Raw genomic sequence first — 21,277 nt, forward strand, 5'->3', positions numbered from 1 at the left:
ACTGTCCAAACTTTGACAACCAAGGCCTATCCCAATCCTGACCTATCCCCTGGAATCTCAAACTGACTTCAAGTTCCAAGGGTGACTCATAGTCAGGAGACATTGATTAATAACTTCCTGGCTTCTTGCCTAGGATGCAATAAAGAAATCTATGGACAAAGTGCTTGACTGGATTTGAATCCTATTTATTATAGATCTCTAATTACGACAGTTAACTAAACCTCATTTTTTAATAAATCAAATGCTTGTGATGAGACTAGTGGTAATGAAGAGATGTGAGAATTGGGGTGGGGAATCCCCTTTGGTTGGCGCAGGTCCAATGTGAAAGAATTCGCAAACCCAAAAAATCTGTATGGCAAAAGGGATTTTTATTGGCACTGAGAAGCCAGTTTTGCTAGGAAAACAGACTTCTTAGTGGGTAAGGTCCTGTCGGGGAAATAACAAGGGTTAACACTAAGAACAGAATATCTTCACGGTGGGCAAGAGTCCTGTCAAGCAGATTTGCCAAGAAGGGAGCTTCCTTGGCAAGCAAAATCCTGTTTCAGACTTCTACAAAGATTTGGGATTCAGAATTGTCTTTTATTAGCCATCTGAGGCCTGAGTTCTCATTCACAATTGGATGAGATTCCTTCAATGTTGTCAATGCCTGGGGCTTAGATCTCTAATAGAAAAGAGATCTATTTTCTTAGAAGTTGAGCCACTGGGAATGGTCCCAGACTAATTTCCAACTAAATGAGACCATTTAACTGCCCTGAAGGATGAAGCTTCTTTCTAAGGAGAGTTTGGACAGTCTCAGGTTCACTACCATCACTTGTACTACCTACCTCACACTTTGTGACCTTGAAGAAGTTATTATTAGTTTCTGTGCCTTTGTATTTAACTACCTCCTGGAAATACTTCTCTTTGGATGACCTATCATTGTCTGACACATAACATATCTAAAACAGACTTAATCATCTTTATTCTCAAACCGCTGTCCATTACTTTTTCCTTCCAGTTCCACTATCATTACCCTAATTCATTCAAGTCTCTTATCATTTTCTACTTAGACAATTCTAACAACTTTCTAACTAACTAGTCTCTCCTTTCTCCCTACTCTGCAATCCTACTCGGCTGTCAGATGAATCTTTCTGAATCAGTTTTTTTAATCAAACTATTCCTCTATTCAAAAAATTTCAAGATCCTCTATAATATATAAAGTTACAATTTTTAGCTTTGCATTTAACACTCTCAACAACCTAATACCAACCTACTTTTCTATCCAAATCATTCACTATTACACAATGCAAATCCTTCATTATCAATTAATTGATTTATGCCAAATCAAGGTGCCTCCAGGTCCCACCACAGACATGTCTTCTTTCTCCTCTTCGTCTTGGTCCAGTTCAAGTCCCATCTGCTCCATGGAGCCTTCCATTTAACATCAATTTGACCTCCAATAGTCTTCCTTTCTTCTGATCTCAGCACTTGTTTATACTAATCATTTGGCGTTGAATCATCAATAGTCTTGTTCTATTATTGTACATCTCATGTGCCTGTCCTTTCTTCCTAACTAGAATGCAAACTCATTGATAGGACAGGAATTATTTTTAAACTTTGCATTCCTTACAGCTCCTGGCAGGTGCTCAGTAAAAGCTGGTTAAAAGCATGAATGTCTAAGGCCCTCATAACAATAAAAAGTTGACATTTATTTCATTTTTTAAGGTTATCCCTCAAAATAACATTGAGAAGAATGAATACCAGCTATTATCTCCATTTTACAAATGAACAAACTGTGCCTCAGAGAAATTGAGTGCCTAACCCAGATACTATAAATCCTAGGTGAGGAGTGGGAGATTAAAAAGCAGATTTCTCCTTATTCCAAGTTAGGTATCCATTCAATATCCTACTCAGATACTCAAATTTCCCCTCCTGGTTGTGCCAATAACAATATCATGGTCTCCATTATAACGCTCAGAACCCCAGTATCACCTTTGAGTTTTTCCTTTTCCTCAGCTCCACATTCAGTATGCCATGTTCTTCCAATGCTGATTTTGTTGAACGTTTACTACCAAGTTTGGAATATGGTAAGCATACCAGCACATCTTAACTGACTTGGGAACATACTGACGTCATTAGGTCTATGTACAATAGTTTCTTTAGACATTTTTAAATATGTTCTCTGGAAACGGTTTCAAATAATGTGCAAATCAGTGTTTCCTAAAACTTAGAAGTGATTCATACCCAAGTATTCCTGAGCCCATTATAGCAGGCCTAGGTTCTTTAGGGTATTTTAACTTATATTCCAAATGTGTATCAGTCTAGTTCTGAGACTAAGAATAGTTAACATTTTTAATTAAGCAACTTAAAATGAAGAATAAATTTTCAACAATTTTTTCACATCTACGGTTATCAGGTGCTCACATCACGTTAAATAATCTACAAGCCCATATTAGATCCCCCAAAGTGGCTTTACTTGCATATAAATTTAATCAGAAAATCCCTTTTTTTTTTTTTTTTTTTTTCATTCTGAGGCAACCACAGAAACACCTAAATTGACAGCAAATTTTTAAATCCAGGCTAATTTCTGCACCACACCTGTTCCAAATTCTGATATGGAATAATCTCATTTCTTTTGTGAGTTGTAAACAGTGTTTTTTTTTTTATTTTTTCTTTCATACTGAAAAGAGTTAAGTTTGATAATAAAAAAACTTTTCATTTTTCAAAAGATAAAGATTCTCATGACTTTTGAAGGTAGTTTAGAAGCCCTTAGAATGAATTTTTTTAAAAAGTGAAGCATTTAATTTTAAAAGTTTTTCCTAAAAATAAAGCATGGCCTAAACTGTTGGGCAAAAACAGGAATTTTCCCTCAGCTGAGCTATCAACAGAATCCCTCATTATTTTAAAAATCAGACAAATAGAAAACTCTCTTTGGTCTACATGGCGTGTGTACTGGACCACTTACTCAACATACTAGGATCAATGTGTTTCCGGACCGCATTTATAAATCTTCCACACTGCTCATAAAGCTACGACTTCCAAACAGTGTGGGGGGGAGTATAGTCACTACGGCTAGTAACCGAAAAGATAAAACACGCTAATTAAATAGAACTTCCACTTTCCGTCCTCGGATGGGCGTTGTTCATTTCTTAAAGGGAGCGAGGGCTCTCGCAGTCCCAGCTAAAGCTTTTCAGAGACTCGTATTACGGTAACCTGACTCTGGGTGAATATGGTCAGGTATTCTCATGGGCAAAGTAGTCGTGACTTTTGTAAACTACACCGATGAATTAAGATTTGATGACAAAATCTGATGAAAATTTTCTTGACCTCCCCCCGGGAACTCCACGACTCACAACAGAATCTAAGGATTATTCAAACATCCGCCTCCCTGGTGCATGGCCGGCTCGGCTGAGGAAGGGGACTATTCCAGCCCAAGGAACCCACGATCCCCTTCGTCACCCAGTTAAAGGGTTCTCAGAAGGAACCAGACCAACTGGTTTAGGTGTTTTGGTTTGTTTTTGTTTTCTTTTCCTACTTTCGCCGCCCCCGCCCTCGGTTGGAGAAGTTAAGAATCTAGCTAGTGTAAAGATTTAAAGGTCGAGGTAGGAGGCGGCTGACGCCTCGGGACCAAAGCCTGCGAGCGAAAATGCCAGGCTGTTTGCTTACACACAAGCTCAGTTCTGTCAGTCGGTGGGAGTAGTAAGCGTGAGCAGTAGACACAGTTTAGAAGGTTCCCGAAGGGAGGGGAAATTTCTTCCCCTTATGTCAACAGCCTTCAGTGGAAGGTTACGCCGAACCGTTTTCTCGGATAAAGGGCTCTAACTACCAGCGCCTCTTAGACTCGGCCACGGCCAGAGAGAAGCACCGCCCACCTCCCAGGTGCTCGGAGGCTGGAGCCGCGAAGTAAACGTAGGCCGCCGCATCCCTAGGCGTCCCTCGGAGTTGGCCCGCCCCACTCTGGTGACAGCCCCCGCCGGGAGGGCTGAGCGGGGGCAGCCTCGGCACCTGGCCAAAGCCGAGCTCCTGCACCTTACGTGCGGCCCACCCCGAGAGGAGGAGCCACGGGCTGGAGGGTCCGGGGAGAAGGGAAGACCACCTCCAGGGGGGGCACGGGGGAGGGCCTGACCTTTTTCCTATTGACAGCGCTGGACCGGTACATCTTGCTGTTTCTTAGAGAGCCGCACGAAGGACATTTCTCCCCTCGGGCAGGAAAAAAAAAAGGAGACTCCCGTGTGCGCGCGCGCGTGTGTGAATGTGCGTGTATGACTGTGCGTGTGTGCGTGTGTGAGTGTGTGCCGGGCAGCAGGCCGGAGAGGAGGACGGCGGAGATGTTCAAAAGTAGGCTTTGTCGGTCCCTTCGCCAGGAGTCGGTCCTGGGACTACATCTCCCAGGCTGCTCTGGGCTGCCCCTGCGTCGTGACCCCGGTGCGCACGGAGGCGGCGACTCTTACCTCACAGAGGTAGCCCCGCCGCCAGTCTCAGCTCCTCGGCCGCGGTCCATGGACCGGAACCCGCGCCGCGATCGCCGCCTCCCAGCCCTAGGCCCCTCCTCCCGCCACCGCCTCCTCACCCTCCGCCTGCTAGTCCTCTTCCTCCTCCCTCCCCCGCGTCCTCCCGGAGCCCAGAGGTCGCTCCGAGCCGCCGCCGCCGAGCCGTCCGGGGAGGCGGTGAGGAGAGCGAGCCGCCGGCGGAGTCCGGCTGAGGCCTAGCTCGCCCGCCCAGAGTCTCGCCACTATTGTCCCTTCCTAGGGCCCGGAGCTCGCCTACGCCGCCGCCGCCTCGGCCCGGCGGGGAGGGCCTCGAGAAGATGCCCGATCAAGCCCTGCAGCAGATGCTGGACAGGTACGGGGAGCGCCGAACTCGGCCGGGGCAGCCGGAGCTTTCGGTTCCAGCGGATCGGCTGGCTTGGGGAAGGGGTGCGAGGAAGGGGGTCAAAGGAACCCAAAAAAGTTGTCAGTTCCCTCCATCCACTCGAGCGTGTGGCCACGGGCTTCTTTGGTCCCCACTGTCTCTCGCTCCCCAGGGTCGGGAAGGACGGTACCTCAGAGGAGACCCTTAATCCAAATGGCCTAAAGTGGGTGGGCTGAAGGGGAAACGGAAGCGTTTAGGAAGGGGGACGCTCCGATGGAGTTGGGCCAAAGATTTGACTCCTGATTCGATTCAGGAAACATCTGCTAAGCTCCTGTTCTTTTGCACTGGGAATTAAATTAAAAAAAAAAAAAAAAAAAAAAAAAGAGCAGCCCAAAAGAAAACCGAAACAGCCCCTGCCCTCAACCAGGTTCCTCTGAGTACAGAATCTGGGAAACGCAAAGTAGTTACAGGAGGGCAGCGGAAACCCCAAACTCAGACTATCACCCAGAAAACTAGAAATTCCCATGAGGTCTGGGAGCCTGTTTTGTCTCCTGTGGAAAGAAGAGCGAGGTTACCTTTGAATTCAGTTTAGCAAACGATTAGGATATTTCCTATATTAGCAGTCGTTTACAGGTATTTCCTATGTGGTAGCAAATAGCATAGGATTTGATAGACTGTATGTGTGTATATATATTTGTACACACATGAAGGAAAATCTTTATGTATTTACATATACATATAGATAGACACACACACATTTGGAAGAAAAGAGATAGATTGAGAATCTTGCTCTTTAGGAGCTTACATTCCACTTGGGCAAAACAACTTGTACATCCACAAGTAAATAGGAAGTAATTTGAGGAGGGAGTAACTGCTGGGGGAAGGGACTTCCTAGAGGCACCTGAGCCTATGCTGAGCTCCAGGGAGTGAGTCTCCCATTTGTTTAAGCCTCCTAGTCCTAGCAGCCTGGGATAATCACTAAAGGAAAACCTGGTTCCATTTTCCTTGGTTCTTAGCAAGAAAGGAGGTATGTCTTGTTCATATGTAGTTATGAAAACTGCCGTAAGTGACCACTCACTATTGGGATTCTTTGAGATATAAATTATAGTGAAGTCTATTTTTCCTTGTGGATATTTAATCTCTATGTACTTATATGTCTCCCCCGTTTGAAACCCCACACCCTGAGAGGGAGGAGTGTTTCGTTCTGGGCCTCAGTATTCTTAGGGACTAGAACATTTCTTGCCATAGGGCTTGTGGATTGGTAGCTTCCTGCATGAAGCATCACCCTTTACAAGGTCCTTGGCCTCAACATAATTCCATTGAAAAACACCTTATAATACTTGTCCTCAAGAAATTACCGATGGTTTTAAGGAGGTAGAGACAATTTGTACATAGAAAAATAAATACAAAAGTACTTTCTAGGGAAAGGGCTCCGGCAATTGAGAAGGGATAACTACTGTAAGTTGTGGCACTAGAATACAGTACACTTATGCTAAGGAAGTTGGGATGGAGCAGAAGAGACATACAGCCACCTAAGTAGGAAACCTGGAAAGGAGGGTATTATCAAAACCCAGGAAATTCAAAGAATCCGGAAATTCAAAGAATCCAGAACGAGAATGCCAAAGTTTCAGAAACTGCCACAGTCAAATGGGCCAAGATAAAAAGGTCATGAATTTAGCAGTTCAGGGAGCAGATTTTTTAACATTAACTGGTAAGACTTAATCTACTTGACCAGTGAGGAAGCTGGAACTAGAAACTCAAACTTCCTAAAGTTCTGCCCAACAGTTTTTTATCTCCTGCTCCAAGAAATTGTCTAGACGAATAAGAAGACTTAGATCTCTGTAGTTCAGTTCTGTCCTGAGTCAGCAGATAGTTACCACCTTTTATGAACAGTGCATATGTACAATAAGATATTAAATTTATTTTCTGCTTTTGAGGTGACATTCAGCTGTTTATAGCTAATCTTTAATCACAATCTAAAATAAAGGCTCATCCAGCAGTTATTGGATACATCCTTTGGAGCAGTGGTGTCCAACTGCTGGAAATGGAGGCCGCTAAACCATATATTAGGATCCCTGCAGCAGATGCATATTGACAGGAAAAACACATGTTAACATCTGTGTTCTAGTATATTTTTATTTATTTTGTTAAATAATTCCCAATTATATTTTAATCTGATTCAGCCCCCAGATCCTCACATTTGACACTTCTAGAGGATTTATGGAAGGGCATGGATGAGAGTCACCCAAGATGAAAAGGATAGATTTGAATATTCATAAACTGAAACTAAGCTTCTAAATGAAAGCCATGTACTTGATTCTCTGGGGGAGTGACCTGTGGCTTACAAAAATTTGATGCTGTTCCAGCCTCCATTACAAAAGAACCTAGTTCCCCAGTTATCCTAATTGTTTAGAATCTTAGCAGGTCACCTCATTTTCCTCTCATTGTTACTGGGAACAGAATAGATTACATATTGGTCTGTCAGTAATGTTTTCTCAGAGGGACCACTACTACCCCATCCCTGTCAAGTGAGATCATAATATTCTAGCTACCTTTCAACTCACATGTGACCTAAAGGCCTTTTACTTGTGCTTGATGGATAACATTTATTTTAGAAACATTGTGTAGAAAATTCTGGAATCCGTGGATCTGAATTCTTGTTCCTAAGCTGCTACTTACTAGCCATGTGAATTTGGGCAAGTTAATTAGAATACTTTTGAATTCCCTATTTTTTCCCCAAAAAACTCAATTCGAAGACCATGTCCTACAAAATCTCTTTCCTGATTTCCCACCCTTCCAAAAATTTTAGCTTGTATCTATTTTGTATATACTTATGGGCATATTGTTTTCCTGGATAGAATATAATCTTCTTGAGTATTTCTTTCTTTCTTTTTTTTTTTTTAATCTTTGTACTTCCAATGTCTAGCTCATACTATGCATCTAATAGTTATTTGATCTTAAGAAAGAGCTATTGGAACAACAACCTGATAGTTTATATCTCTGTGTGGTTAAACACATATATACACAGACATATACACCTATATACTTCTAATATATTTTATAAACTGTCAAGGAAAACAAAGGTCCTATTTTATACATAAGTAATGTCTTCAGCTGGCATCGCTTAATGTCACAAGCCTGAAAGAGAAATTAATTATATTTTTATTTAACTAACATTAGTACAGTGAAGAATTTTGTATTTTCTTAGTATAGTAATTAAAGGCAAAAAGCAAGTTTATTTTCTTTATTTTTCTCCTTTCTATATTTTTCCCACATTTTTTTTAATAAATTATTTCCCTCTTTCCTCCCCTCCTTCTTGATTGAAAAGGAAAACAATTTGATATAGATTATGTTTGGGCTCTCATGCAAAATATATTTCCATTTCAGTCATGTTGGGAAATAAAACAGACCCAAAAAAAAGTTAAGAAAAATAAAGAAAAAGAATTTTTTAAGGTATGCCTTGATCTTCATTTAAACGATCAGTTCTTTCTGTGGAGGTGGATAATATTTTTCATCGTTAAGTTTTTTGGAATTGATTTAGATAATTGTATTGCTGAAAATTAAGTTAACCATAGTTGGTCATTGTTGTATACAATCTTTCAGTTCTGCTCACTTCAATTTTCATCAATTCATAAGTCTATCCAGGTTTTTTCGAAGGCAGATGCCTTGTCATTTTTTTATAACAATATTCTAAAAAAATTACAACCTATTAAGTCATTCTCAATTAATGGGCATCCCTTCAATTTCCAATTCTTTGTTACCACAAAAAAAAAGTCAGTAGTGACTTAGAGTGTTTTTTCACATGACTGTCAATAAATAGCTTTAATTTTTTTTTTCTTCTGAAAACTTCTTGTTCATATCCTTTGACCATTTATCATTTTGGGGAATGACTTGTATTCTTATAAATTTGACTCAGTTCTCTATATATTGAGAACTGGGGCCTTTGTCAGATAAACTAGATGATAAAAATATTTTTTCCCAGTTTTCTGCTTTCCTTTTAAATCTTGGCTGAATTGGTTATATTTGTATTAAAACTTTTTCATTTGCTGTAATCAAAATTATCCATTTTACATCCTGTAATGCTCTCTATGTCTTATTTGATCATAAATTTCTTCCTTCATAGATCTGACAAACTAATCCATACTCCCCTAATTTGTATTTTGTGACTCTTATAATCTACTCTTCTCTCTGCTTCTGTTTTATGAGTGAGTTCATCCCATTCAAATTCATAGTTATGATTACTGTGTAATTCCCTTCAACCTATTTCACCCCCAAAACTTGTTTATCTTTTTCTTTCTCTCCTTTCATTCTGATCCTCCTCAAAAGTGTTTTGTTTCTGAATACCTCCTCCCCCAATCCACCCTCCCCTTTCCCTTATCTTCTCCCCCTCCTTCTTCCCTGAAACGTAAAATAGATTTCTATACCCAAGTGTGTATGGTATTCCCTTTTTGAGCCAATTTTGATGAGGTTATGCTTCAATCCTGTTATTCTCCCTAGTCTTAAATGTTGCAAGTATCATCTTTCCATCTAAAAATGTAAAATTTAATCTCATTGAATCCCTTATAATTTTTCCTGTTTACCTTTTTTGTGCTTCTTTTGAGTCTTGGGTATGAAAGTCCGATTTTCTATTAGCTCTGTTCTTTTCATCAGGAATGCTTGAATGTTCTCTATTTCATTGCATATCCTTTTTCCCCCTGAAGGATTATATTCAGTTTTATTGGTTGTGATTCTTGATTGTAATCGTAACATCTTTGCCCTCCAGAATATCATATTCTAAGAGCTCTGATCCGTTAATGTAGAAGCTGCTAAATCTTGCATTATCACAATTTCAGCTCCACAATATTTGAATCATTTCTTTCTGGCTGCTTGCAATATTTTCTCCTTTATCTGAGAGATCTGGAATTTGGCTATATTAATGGGAGTTTTCATTTTTCAAATGTTTTTCAGGGAGTGATCATTGGATTCTTTCAATTTCTATTTTACCTTCTGATTCTAAGATATCAAGATTTCTTTTCCTTGATAATTTTTGAAAGAAAGTATTTGACCTCTTTTTTTGAATCATGGCTTTCAGGTAGTCCAGTAATTCTTAAATTACCACTTCTGGATCTATTTTCCAGGTCAGTTGTTTTTTCCAATTAGAAATTCCACATTTTCTATTTTTTCATTCTTTTGACTTTGTTTCTCAATTCCTCATACTCATTAGCTTCTGCTTTTCCATTTCTCATTTTTAAGGAATTATCTTTTTCAGTGAGCTTTTGTACCTCTTTTTTCTATTTGGCGGATTCTACCTTTTTTTTTTTTTTTCCCCAATCAGTTTTTAAAATATCTTTTCCCATTTGACCAATTCTGCTTTTTAAAGCATTCTTCTCTTAATTGGATTTTTATGTCTCTTTTATCATTTCTCTTGTTTCTGATTTTTGAGATGTTACTTTCTTCAGTATTTTCTGCTTTGTTTTCTTCATCCCTATTACCGTATTAACTTTCAGGTTCTTTTTTTGTTGTTTGTTCATTTTTCCAGCCTGTTTCTTAACCTTTAACTTTATGTTAAAATTGAGTTCTACTCCTGGGGGTACTGTCCCAAGCTTTAGGTTTTTTTGAATTGATGTTTTCAAAACTAGTTCTGAGTGGTCTGGAAGTTTTCGGTTCTTGCAAGGTGTGAAGTCTAAGGAGAGATGTGGCTTGCACTCTGATCTGTGAATAACTCTAAGCACTTTTTTCTGTGATGGAACTATGTTTAGCATCCCCTCTCCTGCTGGTATTCCTCTTTCCTCCTGGAACTGTAACCTAGAACCACATATGGGCAATATGGCAGTCCTGTTCCCAATGCCAGCAAAGGGTCTGTAGTAATCTTTTTATGGATAGTTGTGCAATCTTCTTACCCTCCCTGAGCCAACAGCTCCAGCTGCCTCCAATTCAGTCACCCCTGAAGGCCTCCTGGACTTCACTCCCATGCCAGTAAGACAAACCTTCTTTCACCCCATCCTTTTTTTGGTTCTGCTGCCTCAGAATTTGTTTTCAGGTGTTAATTTGAAAGATCTCAGGCAAGTCCCCACCTTTATACATCCATCTTGGCTATAACTCCAGTAAGTATATTTTCAAACATATTTTGTAAGCAAATTCTTTGGAATTGTTTTTAAGTTTATTATTTTAAGCCTTTTGAATTGAATAAAGCACAATCCTAGGAGACATTGATTATATAATTTTAAACATGTTACATCACTCAATTGTTTTTCAAAAACTCAAGCATCGTTTTTTTTTTAGTTTTGAGAATAACTTGGGGGTGGGGGTACTTTCTGTACAGAAAATACTTCTGTCCTTAGATTCCAATTGTGTTGGATATCCCTAACTCTTATTTACCAGGGTAATTGGACTTGTTCTTTTCTACTTTTGCTTCTAGACTTCTCAAACAAGTATCCTGCAGTTTCTGTTTCTTCTTTCTTACCATCTGTTTTCACAAAGTTTAAACCACTGGTTTTACAGATAAGGAATCTGAAGCCTAAGGAAATAAAGTGACTCACTGAAAAACCACCCAAATAGTAAAAAGCAAAAATAACCTTTTGCATAAATCCTTCCTTGGTATCCAAAGCCTATAATGATTTCTTCCTCTGAATTTCTCATAGCACTTTGCTAGTGCCAATATGACACAGTGACTGCATGAAACACTGGACTTAGGAAAAACTGAGTTTGAATACGGCTTCTGACAGTTATGTCCAATAGTAACTGTATGACTACAGGCAAGTCAGTTATGTACTTTCCTCATCTGTAAAATGGCATGAACATGCCATGAACATGTCTATAAATAGCATGGATGTCACAGAATTGTTTTAAGGTTGTAGTAAGATGATATTCTCAAATCTTGAAGGATGATTTGTCAGCTTTTTAATTTTCATATCTCTTCTATAGATATCAATCAAGATTTAATTTGTATTACAGTAATGGTACTTTTCTTATTCTCCCTTCACTCCAACTGTGTAAACTCAAGTGTAGTGACCATTCAAAACTAAACTTTATGTCTTTTCAAACATGTAATATGTCTGGGTTCTTAAATACTGAAATTAAGTGCCTTTTCTCATAAATAAATAGCCATTTCTCATCTTCATTCTGTCAATGCTTTCTGTGATACTACTGTATTCTATGACTCCACTTATCTTCATGATCATGTCTGGCTTCTCTTTCTTTCTCTTGAGTATGGGTCTCCCTTACAGTTCAGTTGTCTTGTTCTTTTCCCTCTACATTCTCCATCTCAGAGGGTTTATCCTCTCTCTCTCTTTCTCTCTCTCTCTCTCTCTCTCACAATTATTACTTCCATCCTTTTTTGACATTTGTTCATTTAATGAAGAAATATTAAGTGCCTATGCCATGTAGGATTCGATATAAGACACTAGAGAAAATATAAAAGTTAGTTAAAACAAAGTCCCTTGCCTTCATGAAACTTAAAACTCAAACGGTCAAAATAAGACACAGAAGTTATCCATCATGTAAATTTTCTATCACCTCAGATAAATAAAAACGAATTTCCATAAGACTGATTCTTCCTCCTTCCCTGTTGGAACCTGAGAATCATCTTGAGCTTTATTTACTTTTGATATCCTAGACATGTTTTTAAAATGTCAGGACATTATTCTAGATACAGTTCTTTTCTCTTATAGTTTTAAATTAGCCTTTTTTTTTTTCATCCTGTAGCAGTGCATTTGTGTCTCTAGTGCAATTAAGAACTATTAACAGAAAATGAATATTAAACAATTTAGTAAGTCTATTCCTTTTTTTAAAATCTTAATCCTTTACATATTGATATTGTTACTGCCTAGAGAGTGAAACCTAAACTTGCCCCCCCCCAAAAAAAAAAAAAGTGCTAGAAGTATGAAAAAGACTAGCCCTACTAAATAATGCAAAGAAAATAATGATTAGTACTCTCCTTATATTTAAAAGAATAGAGGGCCTAGAAGCCCCATGGCTATGATGATCTAAACAAAGTTTAAAGAAACAAAATAAAACTGTTTAGACTACACACAAAAAAATTTTGCAGTGAGCATTTTGAAATGAGAGGAAACATTAAGAGAAAATATTTAGAGAGGGAGGGCATTTTATATTCTGGTCTTGTATATGTGTAGTCATATTGGTATTTAGCAAATCTGTTGTGAATTCATCACCTTCAGAACTTTCTCCTCATTCAGATCTCCCTCTTTTGAGACTCTTGAACTCTACCTTGGCTTCCTAAGCTCTGATAGATGAATTTTTTACCTTATCTCAAGAGGTCTTAGACCTGCACCCAACTTTTTGATATCTCTTTACCATGATATCTCTCTGGCTATCATTCTTATTCATTCTTTTCTCCCTTCCACTGGAATGTTAAGCTTCACCATTAGATCTTCTGATTCTGATAAATAAGCTTTTACCATAATCCATAGTGGATCATACCTGTGCATCATTTTCCACCTTTTCTTCCTTTTGATACTTTATACTTTCTTCCTTCCCTTTCCATACCTCTTTATGGATTATTTTCTCCCATAAGAATATAAGCTCTTTGAGGGCCGAGACTGCCTTGCTTGTTTTTACTCGTATCTCCAGTGCTAAGCATAGTGACTAGCACTTATCTATTTATTTTCTTGTGTTGCCTAAGTATCCATTATTTTACTAAAATAGGTTTTCCCCATTGGTACTTCTTTAAGTAATCTTTTGTGGAGAACTACTTGATAATGAATGAAATACCTCCTTATAGAAATTAGAATTATATTTTGAGGTACTACTACATACCTCTCAGATTGTCTAAGATGACAGGAAAAGATAATGACAAATGTTGGGAATGTGGAAAAAATGGGACATTGAAACATTGTTGGTGGAACTGTGAATGGATCCAACCATTCTGGAGAGCAATTTGGAACTATGCTCAAAAAGTTATCAAACTGTGCATACCCTTTGATCCAACAGTCTCTCTACTAGGCTTATATCCCAAAGAAATCATAAAGGAGGGAAAGAGACCCATATGTGCAAAAATGTTTGTAGCAGCCCTTTTTATAGTGGCAAGGAACTGGAAACTGAGTGGATGCCCATCGATTGGAGAATGGTTGAATAAGTTTAAGTTATGGTATATGAATGTGAATGGAATATTATTGTTCTGTAAGAAACAATCAGCAGGATGATTTCAGAGAGGCGTGGAGAGACTTATATGAACTGATGCTAAGTGAAATGAGCAGAACCAGGAAATCATTGTACACGGCAACAGCAAGATTATATGGCCCTTCTCAACAATGAGACAATTCAGGCCAGTTCCAATGATCTTGTTATAATGACAACCATCTACATTCAAAGGAGAGGACTGTGGAAATTAAGTGTGGATCACAACATAGCATTTTCCTTTCTTTTGTTACTGTTTGCTTGGATTTTTTTTTTTTTCATTTGCTTTCCTTTTTGATCTGATTTTCCTTGTGTAGCAAAATAATTGTATAGATGTAATAAATATAAATTATGTACCTATATTGGATTTAACATATATTTTTACCATGTTTAACATATATTGATTACTTGCCATTTAGGGGAGAGAAATTAGAACACAAAGTTTTGCAAGGGTCAGTGGTGAAAAATTATCCTTGTACATGTTTTGAAAATAAAAAACTTTAATTTAAAAAAAGAAAAAAAGAAACAAACAAAAAAAAATTAGAGTTATAATGCCCAAAATAATTAATCCCTATTTTCACTAGGGTTTATCCTTTTAAGAAAAAACCTTAGTACAGCTTTATGCATCCAAGTGTATTTTACATTTAATAGATTTATCCCTTGATTAATTTTTTTATTTTCCTTTTCACTGTATCTTTCCCCTTTTCTTTCAGATGTGGCTGACATTCTATACCCCTAAGAAATAAAGAAAAAGGGGGACTTACACAAAAATTATAGCTGCTCTATTTGTAGTTTGAAAGAACTAGAAACTTAAGAGGATGCTTAGTTTTCATCAACTGGAGAATAGCTAAACAAATTAAAGTATATGAATGTAGTTGAATATCATTGTTCCATGAGAAATGAAGGAGATGATTTCAGGGAAAATCTAAGAAAACTTTTATGAATTGATACAGAGGAAAGAATAGAACCAAGAAAAATTTACAGTAACAAAAATAGAATTATTTAAACAACAACAACTCTTGAAAGACTTGACAAATTTGATCATTGAAATGATTAGTCACAATTCCAGAGGATCAATATTAAAACATGCTACTCACTTCCTGACATGGAAATGATATTCTTAAGGGGCAGAATTAGTTATTTTTTAGTTGATTTCAGTGGATTGTGCCTATTTGGGCTTTTTTCCCCCTCAGTTCAAGAAGAGAATTGGTTAGGAAGGGGAGTTAGCAATAGAATTGTAGATAGAGCAAAGAAAGAAACATTGAAACATTTTTTAAATGCATAAATTGAACGGGAAAAGTTCAGAAAAAAAAGGACTTCAAAGAAGGAAAAGAATATATATGTAAAGCTTTAAAAAAAAAAAAAATTCCCAAGTGCTTGCTTCGGCAGCTCATATACTAAAATTGGGACGATACAGAGAAGATTAGCATGGCCCCTGCGCAAGGATGACGCGCAAATTCGTGAAGCATTCCATATTTTTAAATGAATACAAGGGATAATGTTATTTTAAAAAATTACTCATGCATATATACTGTCAAAAAAATTTTATAAATAAAATTAAAAAAAATAAAATGTATTCCCCCCCCAAAAAAAAAAATTCCCAAAAGAGAACAGAAGTTTAGAAGTACAGAAAAGCAAGTAATTTTTTTTTTTTCTTAAAGAAAAGTAATCGTTAATCATTTGATTCTCATTTTCTTATCTACTATGATGTGGAAATAGTCCCTTTTTTTTTTTGGTGTTCATTTAAACATTTTTTAAATTTTTCATGAATATTTTCTAAAAGAAACCTTACGTTCTAAAGAAACAACCAAAAAAACTATTAGAAAAAAAGAAACCTTGGGGGCAGCTAGTTGGTGTAGTGGATAGAGCAATAGAGCACCACCTATGAAGTCAGGAGGACAGAAGTTCAAATCTGGCCTCAGACACTTAATACTTCCTGGCAGTGTGACCCTGGGCAAGTCACTTAATCCCAATTGCCTCAGCAAGAAAAAGAAAGAAAAAGAAACCTCTCTCTTCTTAGCTAGCTATCTTGTTTGTATTATTCAAATTCCAAAAGTTTAAAGGGAGTGAGCTCTATCTGCTGCTTCTCTTTTCCTTTTTAATTCCCATTTGTGAGTTTCATTTTTTATTCTTGGTGACCTTTAGGTATAATAATCACTGAGAAGTTTTAATTTTCACTTCTTTATTTCACCTGTGTCAGCATCTCTGGGTACTCTGAGAAATAATCCAGTTAAATAATGGAATGAAGATTGTGTTTTATTCCTTGTAGGAAAAAAATAGAAAAGTTGTCATAAATAAGTACACACACATATACAATTAATTTTATTTAGGTCTTTGAGCTAAAGCCCCAGTTAATAAGAGATAAAACTAACAGTTTTTCTGCAACTAATGAAATGAATGTATCAAGAAGGTCCTGGGGCTTCCCTGATACCCATATCCTTTGTCAAATAATTCCATTGACATTATATTTCATTTAAATTAGAAGAGCTTTTATATTGTTCCAAACAATCAAATCTACAGATGCTTACTAGAATACAAATTGTATGGTAATCTTTAAAAGAGAACTGTATTTTTGGAATCAGAAGTCCTGGGTTCAAAATCCAGTTCTGCCTCTCTGTAAGTGATCAAGCATTTATTAAGTGCTTAGTCTCTGACAGGCACTAGGATGCAGATCTAGGTTAAATTGTGGGCAGTATAAAAGGAGAGTAAAGACGATTCATAAGAAAAACTGGAAGCAGAATTAATAGAACTTGCCAACAGATTGATTATGGAGGATAAGAGAGTGAGAAGAATTACATTTAGATTCTAAGTCTGAATGACTGGGAGTTTGGGAGTGAGGAGACAGTATGTATAAACAGATTGAAAATAAAATAAATGGAAGGTGGTTTAGAGAGAAAAATACCATGACCATAGGATTATTGATCAAAAGGTACTTATCAAGTGCCTGCTATGTGCTAGGTGTTATATTAAAATGTTGGGGGAATAAATAGGGATCAGGAGTAGCAAATATGAAATAGAATTGGAAGAGCAATAGGATTACCAAGAAGTTTGGAAGAATCCATTAAGATATGCCTGGATATGCTATTGACTAGCAGGTTAAATCCTTAACTAAGTTTAGCAGACTAGCCAGTGTTAGTTATATTATAGTATGGATAAAGATGCCATTAAAGGGAAGACACTGTGAGGAGGCAGAGAGAGAGTACCTCAAAGTAAGTTTAGTTCTGAAAAGGATTTGGCAAAGATCTTAATCATGGATACACTTTTTATAGGGAAATATAACATTAGGAGTTTCTGGGGATGAGGAGAAGTGCCAAGAAGAATTGGGTAGATCAAGGAGGGGTGCTAGATGGAGTACCTGGCAAATCAGGTTTCAGATCTCTCTAAAAGTTAGGCTAATCCATATCTCAAAAGTTGTTTAAGGATGCTCCTAGACTGAGGGATAGACAAATGAGATTGATACCAGTCTTACAAATCACTATACCAACTGGATAGTCCGGGACTTGGTTATGCCTGATTATAGCTGCTTGGACTTCTTCCTGACAAGGGAAGAGAGTAAGCTTAAAAAGGTCATCAATACCTGCTCTCAAGGAGCTTACCTTCTAATGGATAAATTACAACACATTGTGTGGGACAATCACCTTATTCAAATTAAAATCAGAGACTCTCAAGGTAAAAAGTTCAATCTTGTGAGAAAGGGCAATTCCCAACAGACAGGGTCTCAGTAGAGGAGTACAAATTGCAAAACACAAGATTATATTGACCCTTCCCTCAGAAGCTCTTCACACACACATATCTTTTCTTCCATTGTCTAGGGGAGGCCAAGTTTACACTCTAAATTCTGAAATTTGTCCTAGGAACAAAAGAATAGTAGTAAATAAATTCTTAATTCAAATTTACTACAGAACTGCTATACAAGCAGATATTTTTGAATGAGAGAATTGTTACCTGAATTCCCAAAGTCATTTTCAACTTTAAAAGAAGTACTTAAATGCTAATTAAGAGATGAGAGGGAATGGAGGGGAAATCTTCCTCCAAGACAATGGAACACCTGCAGTTTTTTAAGTTATAACTCAACTTATTATTTCAAATTCTCAAGTCTCAATTAGGACTTAGTTCAAGGCCACATTCCCAGGAGAGTTCTTCACTCAATTTATCCCATTCAACATGACTTGAAAAAATATCAGGGAGTGGAGCAGCTAGATGGCACAGTGGATAGAGCACCAACCCTGAAATCAGGAGGACCTAAGTTCAAATCAGACACTTCCTAGCTGTGTGACCTTGGGCAAGTCACTTTATCCCAATTGTCTCAGGAAAAAGAAAAATATCAGGGAGATGGTGGAGGGAGGTACTCATGCAAGAACATGGTTGCAAAGTCCAGAGAATGAGGAACAGCTGACTTGGACGCTTCCTCAAAATGAAGTGAGAGAAGGGGTGGAGGAAAAAGGCAATTGAAGTATGATAGTAAAATTCAGAGAACGAATGCACAAGCATGATAAATGTGATAGTTTTGAGGTTCAAAAGGTTGGGGTCGCAGATTGGTGTTGTATCTTGAGAAAGAATTTGCAGACTTGAGCCCATCTCCAAGTCAAGGAGCAAAGTTCATTATAATTGTAATGCCAAATGAAACAGGTTAAGCTCCAAAAAGATTTTAGCAAAAAACCAGGAGCAAGGAGACAAAATTTATAGGAAAAGACAGGTATGGTCCTTCATGTCACTGATATGGTAATTTTATGACCCAGAGATAGAACTGAGGAGTGGTCTCGGATTGCACCTCACTCATTTATCTCAGAAACCCTGTTATCACCAGAACTAGGGATTGTTATCTGGCAGTATGCAAAGTTTCTAGGACTATATTATTAAGCCAGAAGACTTTAGAATCATTGACAGATAGATTGTTAGAACAATAGCATTCTAAGGTCAGAGGAGCTCAGGATCACTGTTATATCTTCCCTAAATTCTAGGGGAAGAAATGTATAGCTGTCATTGACAGACAGATTATGAAAACAATAGTACTCTAAGGTTAGGGGACCTCAGGATCACTGCTACATTTCCCGTAGAAGCTGTACCCATCAATAGGGAACTTTAATTGTCTGGAAACTTGCTGGAATGTGCTCTCTGCTAGAAGCAAAATATCTAGTAATTTCTCGAATAGTCTTTACTGTAATATTCATTATTCAGGAGAAATTGGTTCCTGGGATGAACATGGGATAAAAAAAGGACTTTGGGAGAACATAATCCGTCCATCTTAGATTTGTGATAGAGAATAGAAGAGAGGCATGGTCTGACATAAATTTAAAAACAAAAGCAAAACAATCAACCTTAATGGGACAGTAACATCCTCAAAAACAGACTTTCCGGAATAAAAAAAAAAAAGAAAAAAGGATTTATTGTGAGAAAGGGCATCTTCCATATGACAAGATGTTTGTCAGCAAAGAAATGCAAAGCATAAACTGCAAAAATACCAGATTAAATAGCCTGAATGCAGAAGCCCCCAAACTCCCCCCCTCCCAAGGCTAGCCTTTTCTCCCGTTCTTTGGAGGAGTCCAGGTTTACATTCTAATGGGAAAATCTAACCCAGAAACCAAAGAATACAAGTCAATAATAATAAACTCTTAATTTGTTTCCCTAGAGACTTGCTATACAAGCTTATATCCTTGGATAAGAAAATTCAAAGCCATCATTACCTTTTTTAAAAAAGTACTTAAATGCTAATTAAAAGATGATGGGAAATAGGAGGGGACAAACACCTGCCTTTTAGCTATAGCTCTATTATTATGAAGTCTCGAGTCACATAGTTTAAGACTATTTCCATGAGAATGTCTTCACTTGATTAATTCTACACAAACCCAATATATGTAATCTAATTTTAAAAGTACTAGGTATCTCCTGTTTTGTGAAGATGTTCCTCTGGGTCCTAGAGATTCAAAGAAAAAAATGAAAAACTGACATCCTCAAGGAGTTTACATTCTACTACTAGAATGAAGTATGCTGTGGACGAGGGTCAAAGAGGGAGAGCTTCATCAGATTTCTATAAGAGTAAGAATCAGGAATGGTAAATGAAGAGCTCTGAAAGTGTAAAGCTCAGAATAAGTTAAAGCTGATAAGTAAAGCTAAGAGTAATAAAAAGGGGGTGTCTTGAGAATCTGGTTTTATTTTGGGGGACAGCTATATTAGGAAAATCAGAGAAAGGATAGAAACATCTACTAGAATAGAATGTAAAACTGCTCAATTTAATTGAGGAGGATGATCTTTGAATTATAAAATAAAATTATTAACAGGATTCATAACCAACAGTTATAGGAGATGTAGTTATAAGAGAATGTAGCTGCCCATAGATGAGATCTAATTACCTATTTCAAATGAACTAGATCCCAGAATACAGAAAAACAGATTAACCATTATCACTGCTTTTTTTTTACTCAATTTTTTAATTAAAAAAAAAGAAAAACAGAATAGAAAAAAATGAAAGCAAACAGAACATTGTCAAGTGCTCAGCAGAACATCAAGGAGGATTCAAAATATATAAGAATAAATTAACAGTTCAAGAAAGGATATATAATTGTAGGAGAGATTATATTCATCTTTGCTTCTTTGTAAGTTATTCTTTTGTTCTCTGCTACATTTTTATTTTTTTTTCTCCCTTCATTCCCTCTATCTATCTTGTGAGAAATAATAGATGGGCACTTATTTGATTTCCAAAGTTATAAAATTAAATTGGAGAAATGAAACTTAAATTAGAAAACTGAAACTCATAAGGAGTTTCATAAGTAAACATCATAAAAATATCAAAGGATAATCAAGGATGGAGTTTATCTTCCCAGGAAAAAAAAAAAAAGTAAGTTCCTTGGGGACAGGGACTGACTTTTATAATCAGGGATGATGGCCTTAGATTTGAAAACAATCTTTTATTCTTTGACCCTCATCCTGCCTTTATATATATATATATATATATATATATATATATATATATACACACATACACACATCAAAATATACATACACACTCATTTACTCAGATGTAAACATGTTCCTAAAACAATATTAGTGTGGCTGACATATGTAGCTTTCTTTATAGATTTTGGAGGGCGCTGTATACTTCATGGTAAATATTTAGTGTTGCCTATTTAACCCATTCCTGATGTGAATGAGTCCTTTTCCCCCTCTGAGATCTTCCTCTGGAACTCTTTTGTAATTACTATTTTTACCTTTTCCTAGGTGGTTTCCCTTCCTTCCTTCCTTCCTTCCTCCCTCCCTCCCTCCCTCCCTCTTTCATCATACTCAACTTTGGTATACCTTTCCATATAAAAACCAATTTGTCCTTGAAGTTGATCTT

At 37.3% G+C, this 21,277-nt stretch overlaps 2 protein-coding genes and 1 non-coding gene across 4 annotated transcripts in view; 2 read left to right on the forward strand and 1 right to left on the reverse strand.

Annotated features, from left to right (window-relative positions):
* CPEB3 (cytoplasmic polyadenylation element binding protein 3) overlaps positions 1-4,221 on the reverse strand; it is a 218,799-nt gene extending 214,578 nt beyond the window's left edge. The window contains 1 exon segment of the mRNA XM_074295863.1: positions 4,106-4,221. The gene's annotated coding sequence lies outside the window, so the exon portion shown is untranslated.
* Positions 4,222-4,423: 202 nt separating this feature from the next.
* MARCHF5 (membrane associated ring-CH-type finger 5) overlaps positions 4,424-21,277 on the forward strand; it is a 58,707-nt gene continuing 41,853 nt past the window's right edge. Inside the window, exon 1 of one of the 2 annotated variants that reach the window (XM_074295866.1) lies at positions 4,424-4,821. In XM_074295866.1, the coding sequence (XP_074151967.1) occupies positions 4,787-4,821 (35 nt within the window). In that variant the 5' untranslated portion in view covers positions 4,424-4,786. The remainder of the gene's footprint in view (positions 4,822-21,277) is intronic. The other variant, XM_074295865.1, reaches the window with a different exon arrangement.
* Positions 15,318-15,424, forward strand: LOC141559318 (U6 spliceosomal RNA). Its single transcript, XR_012487366.1, has one exon. It is a non-coding gene; the product is annotated as a U6 spliceosomal RNA (small nuclear RNA).

Source organism: Sminthopsis crassicaudata, chromosome 2 (assembly GCF_048593235.1).
Source record: "Sminthopsis crassicaudata isolate SCR6 chromosome 2, ASM4859323v1, whole genome shotgun sequence".
In the NCBI taxonomy this organism is placed as follows: Eukaryota; Metazoa; Chordata; class Mammalia; order Dasyuromorphia; family Dasyuridae; genus Sminthopsis; species Sminthopsis crassicaudata.